The sequence below is a fragment of the Python bivittatus genome, unplaced genomic scaffold (assembly GCF_059951505.1).
Source record: "Python bivittatus isolate LINGU-HERP-01145 unplaced genomic scaffold, Pbiv_v1 ctg000980_np1212, whole genome shotgun sequence".
NCBI classification, from domain to species: domain Eukaryota; kingdom Metazoa; phylum Chordata; class Lepidosauria; order Squamata; family Pythonidae; genus Python; species Python bivittatus.
Window position 1 is genome coordinate 2,797,872 of NW_028277125.1, and position 19,722 is coordinate 2,817,593.

General features: G+C 49.1%; 2 protein-coding genes across 4 annotated transcripts in view; one reads left to right on the forward strand and one right to left on the reverse strand.

Annotated features, from left to right (window-relative positions):
* PCYT1A (phosphate cytidylyltransferase 1A, choline) overlaps positions 1–1,993 on the forward strand; it is a 28,103-nt gene extending 26,110 nt beyond the window's left edge. For all 3 annotated transcript variants that reach the window (XM_088132568.1, XM_088132567.1, XM_007440621.3), the window contains one exon: positions 345–1,993. In XM_088132568.1, the coding sequence (XP_087988694.1) occupies positions 345–551 (207 nt within the window). In that variant the 3' untranslated portion in view covers positions 552–1,993. The remainder of the gene's footprint in view (positions 1–344) is intronic.
* A 2,181-nt stretch (positions 1,994–4,174) lies between these two features.
* SLC51A (solute carrier family 51 member A) lies at positions 4,175–18,794 on the reverse strand. The gene is made up of 9 exons (XM_007440625.4): positions 18,661–18,794; positions 14,950–15,044; positions 13,420–13,574; positions 10,704–10,777; positions 10,104–10,262; positions 8,735–8,846; positions 6,465–6,611; positions 6,202–6,307; positions 4,175–4,432 (listed from the first exon to the last, which is right to left on the reverse strand). Exons 1-9 carry the CDS (start codon positions 18,711–18,713, stop codon positions 4,296–4,298), a joined length of 1,038 nt encoding a protein of 345 aa, XP_007440687.2. The 5' UTR covers positions 18,714–18,794; the 3' UTR covers positions 4,175–4,295.
* Positions 18,795–19,722: the final 928 nt, after the last annotated feature.

Here is a 19,722-nt window from a genome sequence, read left to right on the forward strand (position 1 = left end):
AGTCCTGAATGAATCCCATCAGCTCACGAAAGCTCATGTGTTTGGGTAAGATTTGTTAGCCAGAAAAGGTGCTGCGAGACTCCTGATTTTTGGCCACATGCTATCCTGGATTCTCTGTGTGTGTGTGTGTGTGTGCGTGTGCATGTGTGTCACTCTTGACTCCTGGCGACCACATGAGCAGGTCCCTGCCATTTTCCTGGCAACGTTTTTCAAATCAGTTTGCCACCGCCTTCTTCCTCGGGCTGAGCGAGAGGAACGGTTGTTTCAGATTTGGCTTCCTTTTAAGGCAGGGCCTTGATCTGTGTTCTGAGCCCCTTCCTCTTTCTTCCTCTCACCCTGTCCAGAAACACATGCTGAAAGAGGGGAAGGGGCGAATGTTGCAGGCCATCAGCCCCAAGCAGAGCCCCAGCAGCAGCCCCACACACGACCGCTCGCCCTCGCCCTCCTTCCGCTGGCCTTTCACCGCCAGGACGCCCCCCCTGTCTCCAGCCAACCTCTCCCGGAGCAAGTCGACGGCCAGCTACGACATCAGCGAGGATGAGGAGGACTGACCCCTGCCCGGAAGGAGCAGAGGGCTGAAGGTCGGGGGCCACTGTGCGAAGCAACGGGGACTTCTGCCATGCTCCAGAAGATCAAGCACAAGAGCTGAGACCCGCTGCGGCCACCAGAGCCTCTTTCTCTCCCCGACCTCGGGGAGGCGGGACACGCCGCAGCATTTTCCTTTTTCTCCTCTTCCCCTTTCATGGGTTATTTTTCCTCCCTTTCATGGGACAGAGGGGAACGGTGGCCCTTATTTTAAACCAAAAGTTTTATTGTATCAGTAGCCAAGAGCATCGAACTGGAGGCCCTGAGGAATGGGAGGCGATGGGGCTGGTAGGGCAGGGGGAACCTCTCCCACTTGCCCACCCTTTCCTTTGGCTTCCCATTTCATCCTTGTGTCGCGGTCCCTTGGGCGTGCGTGAAGCAGAGCCCCTTAAAGCAGGCAAGCCATTGCGGGGGAGCTGCAGGCTGCAGAATTACCCAAAGGCTGCTCAGTGTGCCTGGGGAGGGGGGGCCAACTTGCAGCCCCTCCAGTTCCTGCCTTTCTAGTCCTCAAGAGAAAAGGCTGAGGGATTATGCAAAGCAAAGTGTTGCTTCAAGGTTTCCCCCAGTGACTTACTGTTGGGTTTAATGCTCACCGCTCTTCCTGTTTCGGGCCCAAAGTGAACGCTGCCTTTTCGGTTCCTTTTGCAACGTCCTGCAAGGGGCTCGAGTCTGCTTCCACCAGCTGCAGGTGCACGGGGGGAGGGGGTGAACTCTCTGTCCTGGCTCAGCTGAGAGTTTTGGACTGTTGCTGTCAGCCCCTGGGGTGGAATATCCATAGCCCTGGAAAGCCACAACCAGGACCGACTGGCCCCCCTCGCCCAACTGAGTATGGAAAACTGACCCCATTGGCTCTCGGCCCCCAAAGCTTGCTTCTTTTCGGAAGATGCTGTTGGGCAGCGACACCCCGTGTGCTCGGAGCCCTGTTTGAAGTAGCATCTCACCCTTTCGTATCCCGCCCCGTAGCAGAGGGCCACAAGTCTCTGCAGGCAGCTGGCCTTTGTTCCCAGACTTTTCCAGAATGCTTTCTCTGTCATGCGCACGCCGAGGTGTGCTCTCCTGTTCAGATCTCGACTCAACTTACGTCTGTGCAGTAGCACTGAAGGGAGGGAGGGACCCCTTGCGGTCAAGAATCAGCCCGGATTCTGCCACACTGCTGAACAAGGGTGGTGCTCCAGGGAACCCAGTAGGGCACATCTAAGCTGAGGTGGGGGCATCTTCCTCCCTCGCCCCAGATTGCAGGATGTGGAGTGCGAGTCTGGCCATCTGCCACCCCGCTCCTCTGGAGGATGCAAAGCCGCATCTGGCAGACAGCTGCTCTCTTGCCCTGGCAAAGCGCCCATTCGTTAGGAACTCACTTCTTGTTGGCTGTTGTTCTTAACTATATAATAAATGTTCGGGTTTAACTGACTGTTCTGTAGCTTGCTGTCCCCAAATGGCATTTCCCTAGTTTGGCTGCTCCTGGGTTCCCTTCCTACGTATTTCCTTCCTGCAGCCTATCAGTCTCATTTGAGCGCAGATGCTTCATGGGTCAGTTTCCTAGGCAAGATACCCAGATTAACACTCCCAAATGCAAGCGGCGTGACGTGATGTGGTGCTTGCCTTTTAGGCAGCAAAATCCTTTCTAATGCTTCCTTCCCCAGCATCTTCACAGCTGGGACTTCACCCAAGAAGTTCCCACTCTTCCAGGAAAGAGAGAGAACTCACTTTGCAGGGCGAAAGCAGCAAGGGAGGCAGGTGACGTCACCTGCATCATGGCATTATCTTGTAAGCAGCTGGAATTCTCTAATTTGCACCTCTTGCATCTGCATTTGCAAATCAGATTGCAAATGACCACCTCCAGAATGGTGGTATTCCCACAACACGTTTAACCGGACTGTGAAGTTAACCCACTAACCAGTGCGCTAAATCGTAAACTACCAAACAGGCTGGGTTTATTCCAAGCAACCTACAAAAAGAGTAACCAACGTAAGTCTGTTCTGGGCAAGCATCTGGCAGGTCTTTACCTGACCTGGTTAAACATTTCGTGTGCACTTCGCCAGGGACGTTGGAAGAGCGTTTGTCTCTTTCTGTCTCCACATTAAACCCCCCACAGATGCCAGGGAAAGCAAGGCCGTAACCCAGATCATGCTGAAGTATATAGTATTTCTCATTTTTTAGCCATCTTGTAAATCCTTTTTCTGACTTCTAATGTGGCAGAAACACATGGCACCTGCCTGGCAAAAATACGTTTCCAAGCATCTTTGGAGTCAAAGGCACTACATTTCTATTTAGGGCAGTGTTTCTCAACCTCGGCGACTTGAAGACGTGTGGACTTCAACTCCCAGAATCCCCCAGCCAGCCATGCTGGCTGGGGGATTCTGGGAGTTGAAGTCCACGCGTCTTCAAGTCGCCGAGGTTGAGAAACACTGCTTTAGAAGTTGCCTGAACTTGCCTGCTCGAATTCATTCCCCTGGGACCAGCCCCTCTGAGTTACTCACCTGAATCTTCCATGCAACTGCATTTCATACTGGAGGACAACTCTCCCTACTGGTGCTGTTCAAAGGTGGTGGCCTGAGAAGGCCTTGCTGGCTAGCAATGCTGGGAGTCGTCCAGCCCATCTAGAGACCCTCGGCTAGAAAAGCCTGTGCTCTCACCATTCCTACCCTCAATGAAGAACCCTGACTTGAGATCTGGCCGCATTGGAGCAATTCCTACACCACGCCAGCCGCCTTGAACACAACTGCGCTGCAGATGTGTGGACTTCAACCCCCAGAATTCCCCAGGCAGCAAGGCTGTCGCTGAGAGCTCTGGGTTTGCCCGCCCATCTGAGGGTTGTGGAAGGCTGATCTGAACTGTCCCCTTGTCTGCTCCGTAAACGAAGCAGAAATTATTAAAGTCTCCCAAGCAGAGGTGGTTAATGTGGTTCATTTCAACCTTAGTTTCTGTTAGCCTGTTCTGGGCAAATCCAGCTGTTGGGTTTACGGCGCAATGCCTGTGCAAACCCAGTAAAATGAGTTCAGTAAGCAGTTTTAAGCAGGTTGTGTGAATGCAGTTTCAGTGAAATTCAGAAGGTGGTACGGGGCAGCAAAAGCCATGTTTTTGTTACTCTCTCGTGTCCTGGAGAAATGCATTTGCACTGGCTCTGCAAGGTGTTGTGTTGGTGCAGGATCTACCCTTGAAAGAATCTATTATTGTTTTTTTAAATGCCCCTTTCTAGTTTTTATGGTCAGGAGGAATGCAGAATATCTGGCTCGGTCCTCAGAAGGATGGTGGAACAAGAATGTCCAGAGTTAGGAATGGAAATCAGCTGCCCTGGGCAGCTCTCGGCTTCTCCCTTGACCTAGCAAAACCAGAATTTTTAAAAATCAATATTTGCACAAAACATGCACGTTAGCCTCATCACTGATTTCCATTCCTTTTCAGAAAGCACAAATGTTTGCATCGCTTGGCCCGAGCATTTCATTTTAGCGCAGAAGGCCATTTGTCAATCCTGAAAATAAAACAGGAAGATTTATTCAGTGGGCTTTGTGCACTTCTCACAACAGGAGTGCCCGCAGCACTAGTCCAAAAGTCATTATGCGGAGGGTCGGGGTCTCCCCCACAGCCCGCCTCAATTCGTGCTTTTCTCTTCCACCAGCACGGGGCGAAGCGCTTTGTGGGAAAGTGTACGGTGGGGTCCGTCTGCCTCCGGCAGGCCTCCGTGTGCCAGGGGCTCGCTCCCGCGCCATCCCTCATTGCTTGGTCTCTGCTTTGCGCTCTGGAGATCCGCGGAGGCAGCATCCCGCCTTGTCGTCCGGCTTCCGGTAATACATCCTGGCCAGCACCGCCAGGACAAACGTTTCCAGGATCAACAGCTGGGCGTGCATCTCTTCGAGCAAAAGATCCGGAAGGAAGGATTAGGCTCCAGTCACCCAAGAGCAGGTGGTGGCTCCAGCTCCCCTCTGCTCCTTCTCCCACCCGATGCTGCCTTCGAGGTGTCTTGGGACTACAGTGCCCAGTGGCTGTGCTGGCTGGGAACTGTAGTCGCCACACACCCGGAAGGCACCCAGGTTGAAGGCTTTGACTGGCTGCTGGGGTTTGCCGGCCACTATTTAGCTGGGGAGGCTGGAGTTCAGACCCATGGTCCTCCCCGACCCTCAGCAAGTAAGTCTGGGTCATCCTGGCTTTCCCTCAGCCCAGCCTGACTCAGGCCTGTGGGGAGAGAAAGGGGGGACTCCCATCCAGCGCTGAGCAAAAGAAGGAAGACTGCAGTTGCAGTCACTCAGCACCCTTCCCCTGGTTAGGAATTAAACCATTTTCATATTGGAGCCACAGAAAAGCATCCAAGATCCAAAGTAAGCAAGCTTAACATGGTTTCTGCCTGACAGCCTTGTGGGTTAGTCCAGACAGGAAACACGGCCAGATGAGCTAATTCTACTTTATTGTAAGGTTACATTAACAGACTCTTGCAAGTCTGAAAGTACATCTCTTCTCTCCCCGCCCTCCACCCCTATAAGCAGAGAGAACAAAAGCCAGGAAACTTGTCTATGAGATCCCTTCCTGGAGGTAGATAAGAAGGAAGCAAGTCATTAAAGGAAAAACAAAGGATCTGAACCAGACAGAAGAAGTTGGGCCTGAGCACATGGAAACCCTCACCCCAATCCCATCAACTTGTAAATCAACCATGAAGGACTTTTGGGGATAAAAGGGGTCCCAAAGCCCGCCCACTCGGAGTCGTCTGAGTTGTCTGAGTCATCTTTGGATCCAGACTTGGCGGCTTCCGTCCCTCTAGCTAGTGCCTGGGAGCCTAGTTGGGAAGGACGTGGGTAAGTGTGGATGAGCGTGTGTGTGTGTGTGTGTGTATGAGAAAGAGCAAATGCACCTTGCAACCAGTAAAGTTTTGCCGTTACTTCAAATTCACTGGGTCTCCGTGTATGAAAAAGAACCTCTTGTGCCTCAGTGTTCGGTTGGAAGTGATTTGTGTGTATCCCTAATTATTTCCCCGCTGTTGACCAGGGCTGTGTGTCTGTCTGCTCCAGCCGCACCTCTCTGGAAAACCCAGGTAGAAAGCAAGGGGGGCTGACAAGATCCGCATGCCTCGACAGGCTGTGAGTGTGTGAGTGAGCGACCATAAGCCAAACCTGGGAGTAGTGTGTGTAACACACACACCCTGTCCCCTTTACAGCCCAAGAAATTAGGGAGGGTCCCTTCTAAGCCTCTTGCCCCTCCCGCATTCCTGCTGCAGGCTCAGCTGCCTCTTATCTGATAGTTGCCCTGCCTGCGGCTCTTCCCCGTCTCCCAAGGTCATTCCCATATACCATGACAGCGCCTTCCCTGATCTGTTCAAGCATATTTTCTGAATATAGCCCTGCAGGTGATAGCCACAAATATTTATAGATTTCCCAAGGTTAGTTCCAACAAATTGCTAAATTTCTCCTGATATGCTCCATTTTTCCATAATCTTGCCCAAGAGGATCTTGGGCATCGTGCAAATTTTATCCTAACAGATCTAGAGGTTGGGGAAAGCTATTCCACATCCTTGCCCAAGATGATTCTGGGAAACATGCACTGGAGGATTCTGGGAATTACGAGAATCAGAATGAAACCTATTGAGAGGGTATCAGGCTGGGGAAATCTGATTTGATCCCTGAAACTTACGCTGGCCCCGGGCCCTGGAGGAGAACGGTGGGGAGCAGGCGATTTGGCCCTCGTTGGCCAGGATGGTAAAGATGGAAGGCTGCAACGCCACAAGGATGAGAAGGACCTGAAAGCAGATCATCCAAGAGAGATGTTGAAGCAGCCCCAGATGTCTCCAAGCGGCCTTGAGCATCTCTGACATTTCGCAACACGCACACCCTCCCCAGCTCAAGACCGAAGTCAGATCTGCCCGTTTACACTTAATGGTGTTTAAAACGAATTACCTGGAAACAAACAAATTTGGCTGTCATGTTCTGCTCTGCTAGGTGAGATTTCGCTTGCCGGAAGAGGATGGCCAACGCCCAGAGGGCAAAGAGGGTGGATACGCCAAGGAAGGTGTTGATCCAAAGGCCCACGCTTGTGGCTGAAATCTAGAGGCAAGAGAAGGATTGTCCACAGGGCAGAAGGTCTGGGCTGGTGGAGGGACACATGCGTAGGCTCCCCCAAGGTGGGTCTGGCTTTCACTCCCAGCATCCCTGGGAATTCAGAGCCACGAAGCCTTATCTCTCCGCTGTTTGGCAGCTCCCAAAATGGAACGCGAGTCCTTGCCAAGCATGATTCTCAGAGTCGTCTTTAACGAGATTTATGGGGAAGGAGATTGTAAGCCTTCTAGCAACTGAGCTATTTTCAGCGTGGAACCCATCGATCCCTGTGTAAGTTAGGGTGGAGACTTTCCGTTTCTCTTTCTAACGGGGAATCGGGCAAGGAGGCAGGCCTTTTCAATGATGGCAGAGAAGCTTACAGAGGGCCAATAGGGGGCGACAAATAGACAACAATAACTATTTGCTGCCATCTAGTGGTTCGGCAGAGGTTTACAGCCCAGATATGTTAGCCCTAGATCAGTGTTTCTCAACCTTGGCAACTTGAAGATGTGCGGACCTCAACTCCCAGAATTCCCCAGCCAGCATGGCTGGCTGGGGAATTCTGGGAGTTGAGGTCCGCACATCTTCAAGCTGCCAAGGTTGAGAAACACTGCCCTAGATTGTATTTTCCCTTAAACCACCTTTTCCTTTCCTTACTTGCTGTTGTGTTTTTTTAGCCTAAAAAATGTTGGGCTGTTCTAATGACCAGCAGAAAGGGGTTACAGTCACACAAGGTCCAAAGCATTTAGTCCAGTTTGTTCGTTCATTTTTTGAAGCGTGGCTATTGAGTCCAATCAGCTTCAGATGTGGAACGCTGTGTATATTCTGTATATATACACCTGCGTACACACACTCCTGCTGTTTATAGAATTTGTATGAATTTAATAAATAATAAGAAGAGGAAAATACACTTTCTGCATCGTAGTTCCCCAATATTTTGTTAACCCTGAGAAGTTTTGAGGACTGCCGCCTAAGCCAGGGGTGAGTGAGAAAGAACTTGCAGGCACCACAGAAACGTCCCTATTCCAGATGCCAGGAGCATCTGCAGAGGGACAGTCAAAAAAGTCAAGATGGTGGCTTTTGTGGGGAGGGGCTTCAGCTGCACAGTTGCAGTCACCATCTTGACTTTTTTTTTACTTTTCCGACCCTGCTTTCACCGTGGCCCCTGTCAAATGCTGTTGGTAGAATCCCACACTTAACCAAAAAGTAATAAAATTAATTCTTAGACTACGACAAGAAAAAAGATCTCATGAAACGTTGGCATTCCTGCCTGAAATTGTGTAATATTTTGAGTAAGGACCTCAAAACCCTGCACAGCTTTAACTAATGTTAGCTTTTGATTAATTCATTTTCCCAGTGGTCTCCTGCATAGATGCCCCGCTAACCCCACCCCTAACCCAGACCCCAAATTGGGAACTCTGATTTCACTGGGCCCTGAGAAACTGACTAGAATCAGTTATGAAACTGACTGGATCAGATCCACCTAGGAAAAAAAAGGACCATGCAGGACTGAGCATTCAGTTCCCAAATTTGCTTTGAAGTGAAGGGGGGCACATGTAGCCCCTGCCTGCACCTCTTTAAAGCAGCTGCATTGTGATGGAATGGAATTATGAAGGCCAGGCTCAGGGAGATAAGCATTTTCTTAGCTCACCACAGGAGCATGGGAGGAACAAGAGGATGAGGCTGGCACCTCCCTGAGGAATTCACACTGTTGTGGCTGGAGGACTTTGGGAACTGGGGTTTTAGTCTGGGAAGATTCTTGCTAGAGGTTGTAGCTAATAAACATAGCTAGACTGATTTTGCATGGTCTCTTGGAGTTCCTTGGGCTAGGCCTGACATGCATCTTCTCCTGGACTCAGCCCTCCCTCCCTGGGGGCTCCCTTTGTGCCCTGCAAAGCTGCAAAGGTCCTCACTCAATTAGAATCCAATCTGAAGCGCCCCTCGAAAGATGGGCAAAGCATCGGAGTCTGAGAGGGGACAAGGCAGCCCCCTCCCCTTTTAAACTTTTCCAAGTCATCCATGGGAAGGAAAGGGCTCCTACTGCCTTCTGTTTTTCTATTCTTCCCAAAAGATGCAGGGAGGACGTTTCCCGCAGGCGCCGTCACACGCCCGAGGGCCCAGCGGCCACTTACGTCTGCCGTGTCGAACAAGCCTTCGGTGCTTAAAACGAGTCCTAGAAACGTGCAGGAGACCTTCAGGAAGGCGTACTGGAAAGTGCCCAGCAGCATTAGCCGAAGTTTCCGCCTGCGGGGAGAGGAAGGAAGGAGGTCTGTGTCCCTCTGAGGAAACCTCCAGCCACCGCACGGGAGACGAGGAGGGGCTGCCATCCCTTCCCCCCTGCTCCACGGTCAAGGGGGCCACGTGCAAAGTGCGCCCCCTCTTCCCCTGCCCCTTGCACAACCCCAGCCCCAGCCCCGTTTCCACAAATGCGCCCTCCGCTCAGTCCCGCTCATCAGAGATGGGCAATCTTCGATCCAAAGCTGGTTTTTTTTCTGCTCACCACCCATGGGGGTAACATGACTTGATTATTTGATCCCTTTTCTTTATTTTGGAGGGGGGTGTGGAGTGTTAAGTTGACCAGAGCCTTACTTTGAAGAAAAGGAAAAACACCCAAACCCTGGAAAACGGCACCTTCCAATCTGGATAGTCTGATCTGGGATGACCAGGGGTGGTGGGGATATCCATGGGGAGGGAGCCCCAAAAATTTAAAGATGGTGGCTTTGATTGCATGACTGTAGCCGCGATCTTGACTTTTTGGACCCACCCCCCCGCTTGCAGATACCCCTCAGGGGGCCAAAAAAAAGAAGCTTGGCAGCCATATTGTACCTGCAGAATCATTGAGAGTCGGATGGCATATAGGTTTAATTTATTATTATTTTATTATTATTATTATTATTATTATTATTATTATTATTATTATTATTATTATTATCACAACATGCTTAGCTAGTCATATAAAATCTTTGCAGTTGTATTCTTACAGCATGCTCGGCTTGGTTAACATTAACCTTGATTAGTTTGTTGTAGCTTAACATGTTGTGTGAATGCAGCCCATGGGATTACTTTACAGACCAGGGTGTGTGGTGTGGAGCGGCGTATTCTCCTCCCATTTGTCTCTGGCTATTCTTAACCCTTTTTGGTCAGGCAGTGAAATTTTAATTCCACTACTTTGTTGCTTGTGATGTTCAGCGATCATCATCATCGTCATCATCACCATCAACTTGACTCTTCCCTCCTACCCTGAAACCTACAGAGCTGCGCTGGACCAACCAGAGGCCCATCTGATCACCATCTTGCTGCCCAGGGTGGCCAGCCAGTGACACCTTTGGGCTGCCAGCCCACGAAGAAGCCCCACAAGGTTTCCTTCATGACAGGCCTGCAGAAATTGTGGTGACCACTAGTTGCCCTCAAACCCGTGGCCCTTTGCTGCCCTCTGGGGGCTGTGCAGATTTCCGCAGCCAATTTCGCAGCTGCCTCGTCTTTCCAGCCCCCTCCACTCACTTGGTCATCATAATGGGTGGGCAACAGAGACAGCAACAGCAGCAAGGCCCCGTCCTGATCAGCATGGGGGTGTCCTTCAAGGCCTTGATCACGGCTTCCTTCCCCCCAAAGCCTTCTACCATGACCAGCATCATCAGGTAAAAGCAGACAGCGAAGTACCTAGATAGGGAGAAGCCAAGCCAGCCCAGGCCGGCCCTATCGTTAGGCGGAGAGAGTTGACAAGGCAACATGCAAAGAGTGGAGCAAGGAACATCACAACAAGCTTCTGGCTTTGCTTTTTGTTGAAGGATGGGTTTCTGCTTCCATGTAACCTGGGTAGATCCACCCCTTCAACCCTAGCTTGATGTCTTTGGGTGTGGTGGAAGATGCTTGCTCACCCCAGGGATGAGCTCCAGCTCTCCAACAACTCTCCAACTCTCCATCATCTTGGGGGTGCCAGAGGAGGGAGCCTCTACTGCCCCATCCTTCATCTCAATGGTCTTCAGCCATCTCTCCATCCCCATTCATCAGAAAGGGCCCACAGGTCCTGCCTCAGCCCCATCCCCGCCCCAAGTGTCAGTTCCGCTCAGCTCCAGAGGATCACCCTGGAGAGCTACTCACGAGCCAACGGCCATCTCCACCAGCGTCATGGCCCGGGGCACCCAGAGCCCAAGAAGGCAGAAGACCGAGACAACCTAGCAGAGAAAGGAAAGAAGGCGGAACAGAATGGGGCACGGGGCCTGGGGGCACAGGCCCCCATGCAGAACGCATCCAGGCCCAGACACAGCTTGTGAAGCTATTGTGTCGATGGCTTGCCTCCATTCAGCGGGCCCAAAAACAAATAAATGAACAGCCTCCCCAACTGGGTGCCCACCAGATGTGGACTAGGATTCTGCTCCTTGCATAGCGACAATGAGAGCTTTGCTCAACACATCTGTGGAGTTATCGTATGCATTTTTTTAGCTTGCTTGCTTGCTTATTTATCTGTTTGTTTGTTTGTTTGTTTATTTATTTATTTGTTTATAGGGCTGCCTATCTTGCAACAGCAATTCTGGCAGCTAACATGGGATTAAAATTCAATAACCTTATATTATTATTACTATTATTACTGTTACTATACGTAGATCGGCAGCTAAGGACAACAGTGCTCACCCTAAATAAACAACCTTTTATATAGCAGCTTTTCTAAACCAACAAGCATTTGAAGTTTGAGCCTGTTTTTCAGTCTAAGTTTACAACCTCCGAACTGACTGTTGTTTTCCTTTTCTCGCACTGTCATCACTTTACAACAGTTTGTTCTATTCCCCTTTTTTATTGCCAATGTTATTGCGGCTCTCCTCCCCAAGCCTATTTCGTGGGAAGGAATTAACTTAGTTGCCGCCTTCCCCTTTTAGGGCTAGGAAAGCTCCAGCTTTGTGAGGAATGTCATGCCAGAGTAAGGCCCTGCAAGGATGAATGGACAGACGGATGGACAGACGGACAGATGGATGGGTAGGTGCCTGGATGGATGGGGGATGGGTGGGTAGAAGCATGGATTTATGGTAAGGGAAATGGCTCCTCTATTGGAAAAAAATCCCTCAGGGTAGAGGAAAGAAGGAATGGCCTTGAGAGTCAGGAGGAAGAGCCACTAGCAAGGCAACAGTCAGATAAAAGGATAAAAAAGTCTGGAGCAAGAATGTAGCATGAGTAAACATCTCAGATATGACCCTCCCTAGTTCTCATGAAGATAAAGGGAAAGATGGGGGGGGAGCACATTTGGACTTGCAAGAATCCATTACTTTAGCTTTACAATAAAGTAGTATTTACCTACAACGACATTGGTTTCCTAGTCTGATCTATCTTGGAAGGCTGACACTCAGTGCCAGCACTGATCATGACTCCATCCAGTTCAGCTCAATGCCTGGTGAGCTCCAGGACTCACTCAGGTTTTTTGCCATGGCACAGGAGGGGGTGACCCTCTTTCTCCCAAGGAGCCTTTTCCAATTTCCCAGTCGAGCCTCACCTCTGGGATTTTCTGCTGGTCTCTGACCCAAATACTAACCAGACCCAACACTTCTTAGCAGGGTGGTCAAAATACTCAAGGTGGCAAAGCACACAAAAAACAGGCAGGGCTTCAGTCACAGTGATGTGGCCACCATCTTGACTTTTTGACCTCACCTTGCAAATACTCCTGCTGCTTAGCTTTCTGATAACCCACCGAGGTCGCCTAGTCCCTGGAGGCTTTCAATACAGGCAAGAGGTGTTTCCAAAGACCCAGCAAACCAGTTCAACCGGCTTTGGATTAGCTGTACCTGCTGGATAGTCTTCAAGGGTTGGCTCCAGGGACCATGCATGAGAGCAGTTTAAATGGGAAGGTATCAGGATCATGGACTCTTTCCTATTGCAGGGGCAAGTTGGCAATGTGGGGGCATTGCCCGAGGAAATGGGGCTGAACATTTCACCCATCTCTTGATTTCAGAGGGGTCGAGGGATGACCCTAAGGCTGGCATGATCAAGGCCTGAAAACCTGCCCAGGACCGAGAAGGGCTCGAACCGTCCTTGGCTGTACTGAGTTCAAAGCAGATTTTCCCACGTCTTCTGAGAGCATCCTAGGGCTACCTCAGCTGCGCAAAATCGGTTAGGCTGACCTTGGAGGAAAGGCAGGGGGATACAGGGACTGGGAACAGAGGCAGAGGAGGGATGAGCAACAGGGACAGCAAAGCCCAGCCAGGGAGAGTTTTGTACCAGCTTTAGGCAGGATGAAGAGTGTTTTAGCTTGGCAATGGAGAAGGGCCCATAATATCAAACAATGCATCAAGGCTAAGGGAGATTTCATACATCTACTTTCATCCTTGTATGGAAGAGTAAGGAAGGTGACCTTGATGGAGATATGCAGGATCCATTGCCTAGGCCAGTGTTTCTCAACCTTGGCAACTTGAAGATGGGTGGACTTCAACTCCCAGGATTCCCCAGCCAGCCATGCTGGCTGGGGAATCCTGGGAGTTGAAGTCCACCCATCTTCAAGCTGCCAAGGTTGAGAAACACTGGCCTAGGCCAAAGGGCTGAAGCATTTTTTAAGTCCAGGAACCCAGATAACATTCAGAATCAGCTCAGAGAGACACCTCCCTAATTCACTGAACTATAAGGAGGAAGAGGAGCCACACAAATATGGTCAGACATGCAAGATGAGGATATTATGGTCAATCTCAACAGAAATAGTTTTAGTCTTCACATGGAGTTGGTTTCCTGATCTGGTCTACCTGGTGGGGCTGACACACCCAACTTCATGGCCACAAAATGGTGGTTGGAGATACTCCAGGATGACCTGGAGACCCTGGGACCAGTGCTGGAGGCTTACTGTGGGTGCTGAACTGCTCCAGATGAGGGTTTTCATCTTGACAAAACAGCGGATCTTCTTGGAGAGGTACACAGCGTCTTCCACAAAGATGATCACGGACAGCAGAGTGAGAAAGGTTGCCATGCCAATGATGGCAAGATCCACAAAATTCTGCTCTGCAACGGCCAACGTATTTAATGTTTAGCTGCGCAAACACCTCACTCCCCAACAATGAGCAAAACAGCCCTGCCCTGCATTTCCACCTGATAGCAAGCTAGGAAAAACTAACCAAAGTCAATCCTAATTAAGCTTCGCATGTTGGGCAAAGGCATTATTAGTTAGGTCTTCATCTGACTTGGTTACCTATTTTGTGTGAACGCAGACACTGCATGAATGCAGAAAATGGGTTGATTCAGCAACTACAGGTTTGTGAAAAGATGTCACTCACCCAACAGGTTTCTGGTTCTGGAATTATCGGGTAACCTTGTTCTGGGTTACACAAGACCTAAACTTAATAGATGGGCGAGGTTTGTACAACATGCTAAGCCACGAAAATGCAACCATGGTTAAAGCTATCCAGGAATCCCCTCTTCCAAGCTTATCTGAACTTGCAGGAGGTGAAGCTAAGGGTCTATGCCTGCATCAGAAGTCATTCTTTTTTCTTACTAGCCCTCTTCCACCCCCAGGGGTTCTCCTAGCACCCTCCTTGTTGTTTTTTTGAAGATGCCTATGCCATTGGGTTAGCAGGTTAAAGATTTTCGTGGTTTTCTCAAGATCACGTAGTAAACAGGCAGCTCTCTCCTTTGCAACATCTGATTGCTGGGCTGTGTCTTCTACGGTTCTCACGGGACTGCTGCTTACATTTAACTTTTGCAAGCTGCCGTATGGGCTGGCCAGATGAGAAACCTCTGTAAATATAATCACGGGATCTTGAACTCGCTTGGGGAGGCATTTTGTGGCTCTTGGGTGGTATGTAGGAGCATGATGTTTCTAGGATCCCAAGCTTGGTGGGGGGGGAAATCCAGAGGAGTCTCTTTGCACCATTTCTGACTGCAAATTTGATTCAAAGGCAGAAGCTTTCGTGAACGTGCACCCAAGTGTATGCCTTTGAATAAAATGAGTGGTTGGAAAAAGTGCAAACAGATTCCTTCTGATTTTTTGCCACCATAGACCAGTGTTTCTCAACCTCGGCGGCTCGAAGATGTGTGGACTTCAACTCCCAGAATTCCCCAGCCAGCCATGCTCGCTGGGGAATTCTGGGAGTTGAAGTCCACGTATCTTTGAGCCGCCAAGGTTGAGAAACTCTGCTATAGACTAACATGGCTCTTCCCTAAGAGTGTCATGCTATGGAGGATAACTTTCTTGATGGTGACGACTTCCAAACGTGTCAAGATCCAGCCTTTGGACTTAACACTATTGGAAAGATACCTGCAGATCCAAATGCTCAGATTTCATCGTGGGAAACCTCAGCAGAAAACCACAGGCCCTTCACTGACTCCAGTACAAGGCCCATTTCGCAGCCTCTGCCTCGATAGTGTCTCGCACACTTACGTCGTAGCAGCTGCATTGCGGTCGGCGGCTGGGAGAAACAGGCAGCCGGGACGCTGAAATTGTAGATCAGCAGACGGATCAAGTCGGGGGCTAATCTGCCGGAAAGAAGGGAAAAGAAAGGAAAAAAGAGTCCAAATGAAGTGTGGAAGTGTTTGGGTCCAGCCAATTGACCCTAAATACCAGGTTTGGTGCGAGGTGAACACAACACCAAGACGAAAATCAGACTTTTTCTATCCACTTTATTTTAGAGCCCTAAACAAACTGGAGACTCCCAGCTAATGGAGGGAGTCCTGATTACAGATTTTACATAGCTTATATACATTTTCTTTGCAGGACAGTGACAGTTTAAACAAAGAAACCGGTTAACTTCTTACAAACATCTGTTTCACCAGGTCACGGTGACTTCAACCAAAAATAGGTTTATCCTCCTGCTGTACATTAATTACGACTCATTATCTATCTTAAACTTATCCTAACCCCAACCCCCTTCCCTTTATTCTATCAGAAGAACAACACTACGGGCTTATAGATCTTGTATGTCCTGTCAGTTGCCCAAGCCATGATCCCTTACCAGACGGACCACAGCTGGTCTCTTCCATCTCTGCTAGAGGACCAAGGAAACCACAAATCATACAATTATTTTTATCTTCAAGGATACAATGAAGTCACTAAATAATATAGTTATATTTAAAGCTTAAAGATTACCAAAACAAGCAAGGGGGTTACAAGGAAGCTATAAAGCACATCTTTAAAAAATTGCATAGGCATGTCATTGGGAAGGAAGACATCACTCTCGACAAGAACGCTGAGTACGGTTTCTATCACAGATGCACACATTCTCATACGCCAGCCTGGCATATTGTGTGAATGTATCTGCCCTGTTTAGTGGCATTGCATGAACGGAGACCCACGACACAGACCCCTCAGAAAGGGGGCTGGTTTTGCCGTCAGAAGCCTTCATGATTTTTAGAAAGGGGGAAGGAGAGGAGATGATTTGCCAGGAATCAGCTGCCTTCAAAGTTCAGAACATCAGAAAGCACCGGAGGCTGGATTAGGCCAAGAGCCCACACTGTGACCATCTAGAAGCAGGACCCTCAGCATGGGGTCAGAAAAGTCAACATGGCTTGAGTATTCAAAGTCACAACACCTCTAAAAAAGGGCCAGGGCGCTGATCACCCAGAAGTCCTTGGAGATGGCCTTGAAGAGAAGATTCAGAAGCCATTCCAGAAGCCTATCTCAACAAAGCAGTGTTTCTCAACCTTGGCAGCTTTGAGCTGTGTGGACTTCAACTCCCACAATTCCCCAGCCAGCATGGCTGGCTGGGGAATTGTGGGAGTTGAAGTCCACACAGCTCAAAGCTGCCAAGGTTGAGAAATACTGCAATAAAGGATCATTCTAGTCTTCTTGTGGAGTCGGTTTCCTGGTCTTCTTGGCAGGACTGACACATAGGGAACTTCTCAACTGTAGGGAGATGCTGGTCCTCTGGTCCTCTGAAGCTGGTGAGTTCAATGCTCCTCCAAGCTGGGAGTTCCAGGCTCCAAAAACACGTCCAGTCCCTTTTTCCATACATGCATTCTCACACCCCCATCACACAATGCCCCTTCAGGCTAAGGAGCTTTATACAACACTTGGGAAAAAGTGTGAGTCGTGAGAACCAAAAGGCATGAAGGGCAGGAGATAAAAGAAATGGAAATATAGCTACATCTAATTTAAAGCAGCGCCGTCCGCAATCCTGCTCCATACCTTTGCAAATTCTTGCCAATCGATTTTGCTTCCACCACCTCCATCAACTGCTTCAGTATTTGCTCTTTAAACTTTTCACCTCCGGTCCCTTTTTAAAATTCTCGAAATCGGAGGCCATGAATTCCACACTCTGAGTGTGGTTTAAGAAAAAAGGTATTTCCTTTTTTCTTCCCTGTGCCCCCCACCTTGATTTAATGGATGATTCTGCTTCTGACATTGTGACCGTGATAGAAAGAAGGCAACACCACCGTTTTTTCTGCTGCCCGCTTTTTCCATATCACGTACGATTTTACATACCTCTCGGCTCCCTGAACCTCCCTTTGCTCCAAACTAAAAAGCGCCAGATGCCATATAATTTAGAATAAATACAGCTCTAGCCTCTCCTCCCTAAATCATGGGGTTCCACACCCCAGAAGAGTTTATAATCAATAGATGAAGCTATCCAGGGAAGAAAACCTCTCACAAAATAGGACGATGACAGATAGACAGATGATAGCCACAAACAGGGGAAAAACATTCACAAAATATTATCATGGTAGAGACAGATAGACAGAGAGTGCAAAAGCGTTTGCATTTTGCATCCATTTAAGACAGATCTAAGAAAAGTTTTTAAAAAGCAAATAAAAACATTGGGAAGGTCAATTTTTCGAGTCCACCTGAAGACACCCCGGCGTCAGTAAGCATAGTTAATAAAGAGAAGTTTTTGGAAGGAGGGAACATCTGGAAGAACGTCTTTGAACAGGCTGTCTACAGGAGGGGTCAGAAAAGTCAAGAGGGAGAACATAACTGGGAGGGTTTAAGCCCCTTCCTTTTTTACGTGGCTTGTGATGCCCAGGCACAGCCTCCATCTTGACTTTTTTGACCCTCACACAGATTCCCCTGGCTCCAGAAATGACCTTAATGTCCCAGCAAGGCCTATGCAGGAATCAGTGACTGACAGTTTCAACTCGGGAGATGCTCCATAACCTTTGAGAGTTGAATGACCTCCAGGCAGTCGAAAAGCACATCAAGGGCAAACTTGGCCACGTGGACACCGCTGAAAAAGACTTCCACCAGACGCAGCTTGGAACATGGCTGCACTGCCAAGAGGAAGAAACTCTGTGTGTTCCCGGTGGCCCTTCCTTGTATTGTTCCCAGGACAAGCACTGATCAGTTTAATTAGCTTGCTAATCAAGAAGCCCATTAACTAATGATAAGCCTGAGGAATAGCTTCCGTCATTACAATAACACAGGGTTTCTCAACCTTGAGAACTTTAAGAGATGTGGACTTCAACTCCCAGAATTCCCCAGCCAGCATGGCTGGCTGGGGAATTCTAGGAGTTGAACTCCACACCTCTTAAAGTTCCCAAGGTTGAGAAACATTGCAATAACATTAAGGATCTACAGGTATGTAACCAAACATCCACTTAGCTCAGGTTCTCCTTTCTCCCACGCTTCTTTTAATATCTTGGAGAAAGTTTTGAAAAAGATACCAATTTAAATTGAATCGAGCCTTTGGTCGCCTCTTGGACCAAAGTGGAACCACTAATTCTGACAAACTTTTTTTTTAATTCTACATTTGGGATCTACAACTGAGTGAAACAGAACCAGCTCACTTCCGGACCTCTCCAAGAGAAGAGGAGGTCACTCATCCCATTGACAGCAACAGCCTGGAGCCCATCAGGTCAGACTCTGTAGGAGAAGCCAACGAATCTTGGCTTGATGGACCTTCTTTGGTGCCTTGAGTCACCTGACCGCTGATGCCTGCCTGGGCTACTCCCCGCAGTTTTCTTGGCAAGATTTTGGAAGTAGCTTGCCCTCGCCTGCTGCTTCTTCCCGGGGCTGAGAGAAAGGGGCTGGCCCAAGGTCACCCCGCCGGCTTCATGCCTAAGGTGGGACTCGAACTCATCATCTCCTGGAGCCTTTATCCACAGCACCAAACCAGCTCTCGGATGGGCCTGAGAGAGAAGGAACGTGCCAGTAACCTACCTTGAATTTGGCAACAGATTCTCCAGAGAAGGTTCTTCCATGCTTCCTTGCATTCGGTGGCTTCTCCCAGGCTTTCCACCAGCTCCTGATCTCACGAGAAGCGGCTGCTGAAAAGATCCGATCCTCCGGAAGACTCAGCTTTCTCTTGCAAAACGGGGTCAGAGTCCTATCGCCTGGGGCTGCTGGGAAGAGTTTTGCCTTTAACCGATTCCTATCGAACCGTTCTCTCCCACTCCCCCCTCCTGATGCCATGCGCTGGAGTTCACTGACAGAGAGGCCGGGCACCTGCACATGGGTGTCTGCTGGGTTAATGAACCAGGAACTGGCACAGGTGCCGTACGGACCAGGGAAAACGTCCGGCGTCACCCAGGCAGCAGCTCCAGATTGGTTTTTTAAAAAAATTTTATTAGCGATTACAAGAAAAAAAAATGACAAAACACTAAACAAAACCACACACAATTAACAAAACAGTCTTTAAACTCAAAGGAAACAATGCTGCCCAGGGTCACCCATTGGGGGAGATGGGCGGCGTGCAAATTTAATAATAAATAAATAAATAAATAAATATGTAGAAACCAAAAGAAAAGAAAAAGCCAAACAAACTAAGAAAGAAAAGGGGGGGGGGGGAATTTACCTTATTCATTATACTTATTCAGGGTCACCGGTTTACTAGTAAATATAGTACTATTGTAATATGATCGGTACAAAATTTTATTGTAAAATATCACCAAAAAATTGACATATCGCTGCATCCTTTGATTAGTGGAAAATCTGGCCTTTTCCAATACAGACAGATCACACATTTGCGAGAGCCATTCCTTAATCTCTGGAATAATATCACTTTTCCAATGTCTCAAGATGATTCTGAAGATTGTCGGAAGACCTGAAGGACCAGGCTGGGGGCGGATTCTCCCTGGAGAACGTCCATCTCTGCGGCCACTAAGGCTCAACGCCGCTTTGACGGCACCTGATCCATCAATCAGAAGCCACCGAGAGGAGGACCTCCTACGCACCGCCAGCCTCTCCAACTGCCAGCTGCTGGCATTCCACAGCAGAAGGGAC

What these genes read in the sequence shown, in the direction of transcription:
- SLC51A (XM_007440625.4), bottom strand. Translation starts at nt 18,713, where the DNA reads ATGCAAGGAAGCATGGAAGAACCTTCTCTGGAGAATCTGTTGCCAAAT. An exon ending in AATCTGTTGCCAAATTCAAG is followed by an intron (nt 15,045 to 18,660) that starts GTAGGTTACTGG and finishes TCTTTCCGGCAG; the next exon opens with ATTAGCCCCCGACTTGATCC. An exon ending in CTCCAGGGCCCGGGGCCAGC is followed by an intron (nt 4,433 to 6,201) that starts GTAAGTTTCAGG and finishes TTTTGCTCGAAG; the next exon opens with AGATGCACGCCCAGCTGTTG.